Below are 5542 nucleotides of genomic sequence, written 5' to 3' on the forward strand. Positions count from 1 at the left end.
GCGGATAGAAATCTCTTGGTACTCTGTTTAACGCACCATCTAATCGTCGCCTTCGCAACCATTGACCTTGCCGATCTGTTTCCGCCTCATTATCGGCATTTTGATCAGCGCTTAAGAAACCACCGATTTGAGATTTCTATACAAAAGAAATATATTCAACTTTACACATATCTAATTAATAAACTTAATTTATAAACGATAAAAATATGAATCGATTAATTAAATATAAAACATTAAACTAAAATAGTTACGTAGCAAAAAAATTAAAATAAAATTAAAAATTAAATATATTTCTCTGTATATGTATACCTAAATATGTCAGTAATCGTCAAGAGTAGTAATATGTTAGTAATTACTAAGTCAAATGTTTTAGACATTGGCAATATTACCTTACTGACTCTACTTGATTTGCAGCTAATGACGGAAAAATTGCCACGACCAACTGCAATATAAGCATATATGATTGTTATATAAATTTTTTTATGTATACTTTCTCAAATTTTTAATTAACCGCAGAAACATACCACTACTAATAGCAAATTCTTTTCCGCTCATAATGTGATGCAGTAAATTTTTCATCTCAAAAGGAGATAAATTTAACAAGTGCTCAGAAGCTTCTTCACCGGTGCAAATTAATGTTCGCGATAGTTCTGTCGCCATAACTTGTATGATCAAACCGACGCGCAGTCTCAGCATCTCGTGGAATAATTGTGGCTCCGTTCTAATAAACATCGCCAGATAAACAAGCAATTCTTGTGTTAGCATAGCGGTTGATTCGTCGTCACCATATGCCTGATGAATCAAAGCTCGCAGTTCATTCTCTGGTAGAGGCGCGACTATAGTATGCTCGTTGCTCGGTGGCATGCCAACAGTCACTTGCTTTTGACGTACTAGTAAATCAGTAACCGCTTTCGCTAAATCTTCCACTCTTTTACCCAACATACCCGCGCTGTGTCGTACAATACCCCACATTTTCTGTTGACAAGCCTTCTCATAGAGACTTTTTAACAAATCCTTTATTAAAACGGGATGTCCCTCTTCTACTACACCTGTGTCAAAAAGTAGTCCCTTCGAGTCCACCTATGTAATGTTTTATATAAAATAATCTTTAGATTGTTATATAAATTAATAGAAAATCTTTTTTTACAAAATTAAAAAGAAAAGATAAATATACTAACAATATACTGCAAAATATCTCCTTGCTCTTCAAGACTTTCTGTTTCGCGCAGCATAGATAGCAATTCCTCCACTTCAGTCTCAGCATATTGGGTCTCAGATATTGTTCTTTGTTTAGTTTTGGGAGAATTTTTCCATGATAACAGCTCGTCTGTTGGTGATGGTGTGCGTTCAATCGTCACTGGTTGAGTTGCGTTGATAGACAAGGTAGTATCCGTCACTTCAATAAATGGATTTGTAATTAGAATAGTAGAATGTCTACGGTCTTCCCCTGCCATTCCAAGAATTTCAGCTGAAATATATAAAAGAACTTAATTTGTATAAAATTAATATTATTTGTCATTAAAACATCTTGTATATCCATATGTAAATTCGTATATAAATCTGTATAAATCCATATATAAATATAAATATGTATTAGCATTAGCAAGTTTTATCACAATACATACATGTATGTAATAATGCGCGCTGTGTGTGCGCATATAATGTTTATATTATTAGAAAGAGATATAAATAATAACATTATTCAGATTTTGTTTAATATTATAAGTTTAATATTATAAAATTTTATCTCGATATTTATAAAAAAAAATATCATAGAGATTAAACAATGCAATACATATACAATAATAAACAACAATAGTATGTGGTTAATAAACTTACTTTCTTAGAAGATGATAACAATCACAGCAGGAGGAAGACATTGCATTATTATTTAAGGATCCTCTTTAAAAGACATACAATCAGCACACAGTTAGAACATGAAAACCATTCCATCTGGAATTTTTTTAACGGGACAAATGTTGCTTACGTTCGACAGCTATGGATCGCGTTTTTTTTATCGCGCCTTTGACGGACATTTTACGCCGCAGATGTTTCCCTGTACGAATTGGACCATGTTTATTAAGAAGTCCTGTACGATGAGGAAATGGTCGCATTAAATGTTCCTCCAAATATTGTTGAACCTTGTGAACATAAATGAGAATTATACGTGTATCACACACATATACAAATAATTATTGATCAAATCTTGAGTGATATATATTTTTAAAAATGTATAAAACAAAGTACAATAGTTTAATTATTTGGTAAATAATTCTATTAATTCATATAACATGTTGTAACTTTATTTTGAGCGAATATGTCATTTGAATTTTACATACCTGAGGATTTAGTTTATCAGGACGACCATCCTCGGAACTTCCCAGAAAACTAAGATTCGTGATACACGACGTACTCAAAAAATCGTTCAAGTTTCCCAATGATACTCTAGTACCGTTAATGTAACCGCTTTTAAGTTTTTTCAAGGTAGTTATCATAGCTAATGGTATTTTACCTTGATCTAAAAAACATATTAATGAACTTTAATAAGGAGTAAATAAAAAATAAAAATAAGTTTTTTCGTACTGAAAATGATAGCTTTTTTACAGAATATCACAAAATTTAAGCATAGAATATTTATAGCAAAAAATTCATTTAAAAACCACAATAAAAATGTATGCATGTTTTCTATTTTAGAAAAAAATTTTAAATAAAGATTTAAAATTTGCTGATAAAAATTATTGCTGTTTTTATTTCTTCAGAAACTATGCTGCAATAGAACATCTATACTCGAATTTTATGATACTCTGTATGCGGTTTCTTCTAACAGTTAATTTCACGCTAACATTATGCTACACAATCCAATGTAGTATTCGACGAGCTTTTCGTTGTAGGATGAGATCTAAAGCTTCCGACGAAGCCGTACCTAAATGATTATGAGTAGCGACAAGGGTTACAGTTGGTCTGCCGAGCATTTGCTTCCAGTTGATTTTGAGGAAGGCCAAGGTGGTTGTAAAAGTATTCACAAGCAGGTCGACGTCGTATGTTGTGTAGTACTCCTCCGTGTCAAATTTCTAACACATGCAACACACGCGCAATACCACCAAACACAATAAGCCATATCAGGATAATTTAGGATAAATTTATTGCTTGATGCTTGAAGATGAAACAATCTCGCTTCGAATATTTTGCTTTTATCTCGCACTGTATCAGTTGAACATCTTTAATATCAACACAATTCACAATCGCATCCACTTTTGAGACCCGAGTGTCCGATTTATGTTAGTAATGAAAAGAATAGAAACATAACATGAATGAAACTAATTAAAAAAGCTCATGTAACTCTCCATGGATAATATTATGTACTAATTTCGAAACTAAATACGTTATTATCGAAGTAAATTATAGTTAAAACTCATATAATGTATTATTAAGGCATATCGTGTATAACAAACATAAATCTTGAAGAATTCAAAATCATGTAAGCCATAGAGAGTTAAGTAACTGTTAAATGAAACCATGACAAAAACAAACGCATGCAAGCAGACATTAGTTGTTCAGAGCGGACAGTCATAATGTTTATAAAAAAATGAGAATTTCACGCAAGAAATTCATCAAAACTTCTAAGAAGAGCCACAAAATTTGTCTAATCATGACAACTTCAACGGACTTCAGAAAGTCTAAAGTAACGACTAAAAAAGAACTATGATTTTGAAATCGTTAAATTACCTAGATGAATATTCTTGAGGGGCATGACCACGAGAGGCCGGCCCAACATATTCTGCCAACTAGACTTCAAGAAATTAATTTCACCTTTGAATATGTCAATCATGAGCTCATAGTCCGATGCGATGTAGAAGCGGGTCATATCTGTCAACTAGTCAATTCGGTGCGAGAACAAGAGGAAACATAAGAAAAGAAGTAAAGATACAAAAAGATGATAAGGCTTACCATAAAATGCGAGTATTTACCTGTGGCGTGAACGCGAATATCTTATCGTGTAAGGAATACAGTTTACTAGTGCTGAGAATTCCTACGTCCCTTGACTTACGCCCGGATAGTCCTAATTTTTTGTTGCGTCCTAAAAACGAGATATAAAATATATAATATCTAAATTATGCTTTAGTAAAATATTTTTAAACAATTTGCGATTTTTGTTGAGTCGTACCTAAATATGTGTATAAATGACTGAGGACTTTTGCGGGTTGTACCTCAATCGGTGCAACTTCTGCAATTGTTTGTACATGAATATCGTGCTGTGCAATTTTTTCCCTGATTTCTGTATCTTCTGCCAAAATAACTACTTGTACCACAACATCCGGTTTTTTCTCGCTGCATAATCGTCTATTTAAGGGATCTAACTCGCCAACTGCAAGAAATCCCTAAAAGTTGAAATAAATTATTGAAAAGAATTATATTACGGAAATATTTTATTATTAATGTAACAGTTAATAGGATTATTGTATTGAACATAATTTTCTAGATTAAAACACTTCATTGTATATAGAAGAAATAGCAAATAAAATTATCAAATATTTAATATTTGTATATAAATTATAAGATAATATGATAAGAAATGTTATTAATTTTTTAAATGTGGTAAGAAAGTTCTTAATTTGCCTCAACTATATTTCTGAAAGTATGTTACCTCTTGCAGCAATTTTCCTAGAATATAAAGAGATTGTGCCCATTTAAATGGACATCTGCCTAAAGCTATTCGATTTTGGCTACCAGGTTCAGCATACTCCGCTGATACATTCTCAGGTGCGACGGAGTATAATTCAGGCACCAATTTCATACCATCTTCCGCTTTAATCATTACTTCTTCCAACTGTTTGGTGGATGTCTCAACTGCTTCTTTATTGCCTTGGAAGCAGTAATCCAATATTAAATAACAGAAGAATAGTGGCCATTCGCATTCGATATTCTCGAACATACGAAGCTCCCATGGTTCATAATATAATCTATTTCCAAGAATATAATTATTAGTCAAAATAAATTTTACTAAAAATTATTATTAAATAAATACCTATTCATATCCTCTTTTGGCGTTTTATATCCATCTCTTAAAAATCTTTTACAACCATATCGTCCTTGTAATTTCTTGGTAATAGCCTCACGTGTTTCGTGAATTAAATTAGGCTCGTCTACTGCAAACGCAGGGAAACTTATAATTGATAGCAAACCACTATCCAACTCTTTGGAATTTGACTCTCTAGGCAGCATGGATTGCAGTACTGCTTGACATTTTTGTGCCTCGTCTGCCAGAACATGAATAACTGATGTAGGTCCACCTCTTGCACCAAATAAATCCAATTCGTTCATTGCCTCCATTGCAGCCTTGGCCATTCCAATACTACTTGCATTTAATTCTGGTAAACCATGATTCGTTTTATCCCCTCTCTCCCAAATTCCATAATCCGGAGTGCAATAGGCAGATTCGATATAAAATACCAAGTTCTGAATAAAAGCCACCTAAAATTAACAAGAAAATTGCAATCCAGTTTCTTAAATCAGTAAATCATCTGGTATATATATATATATA

The 5542-nt window shown here is 32.5% G+C and overlaps 1 protein-coding gene across 1 annotated transcript in view; it reads right to left on the reverse strand.

The window, feature by feature from the left end:
* Positions 1 to 5542, reverse strand: part of LOC108688201 (probable phosphorylase b kinase regulatory subunit alpha) — a 7309-nt gene that overhangs the window by 1123 nt on the left and 644 nt on the right. The window contains exons 2-12 of the mRNA XM_018194355.1: positions 5027 to 5472; positions 4646 to 4961; positions 4166 to 4379; positions 3969 to 4078; positions 3727 to 3874; positions 2340 to 2518; positions 1988 to 2141; positions 1179 to 1468; positions 525 to 1080; positions 390 to 442; positions 1 to 136 (exon numbers count right to left, since the gene is read on the reverse strand). The exon at positions 1 to 136 is cut by the window's left edge and continues 18 nt beyond it. Of these exons, the coding sequence (XP_018049844.1) occupies positions 1 to 136; positions 390 to 442; positions 525 to 1080; positions 1179 to 1468; positions 1988 to 2141; positions 2340 to 2518; positions 3727 to 3874; positions 3969 to 4078; positions 4166 to 4379; positions 4646 to 4961; positions 5027 to 5472 (2602 nt within the window). The remainder of the gene's footprint in view (positions 137 to 389; positions 443 to 524; positions 1081 to 1178; positions 1469 to 1987; positions 2142 to 2339; positions 2519 to 3726; positions 3875 to 3968; positions 4079 to 4165; positions 4380 to 4645; positions 4962 to 5026; positions 5473 to 5542) is intronic.

Source organism: Atta colombica, unplaced genomic scaffold (genome assembly GCF_001594045.1).
Source record: "Atta colombica isolate Treedump-2 unplaced genomic scaffold, Acol1.0 scaffold226, whole genome shotgun sequence".
Taxonomy (NCBI): Eukaryota; Metazoa; Arthropoda; class Insecta; order Hymenoptera; family Formicidae; genus Atta; species Atta colombica.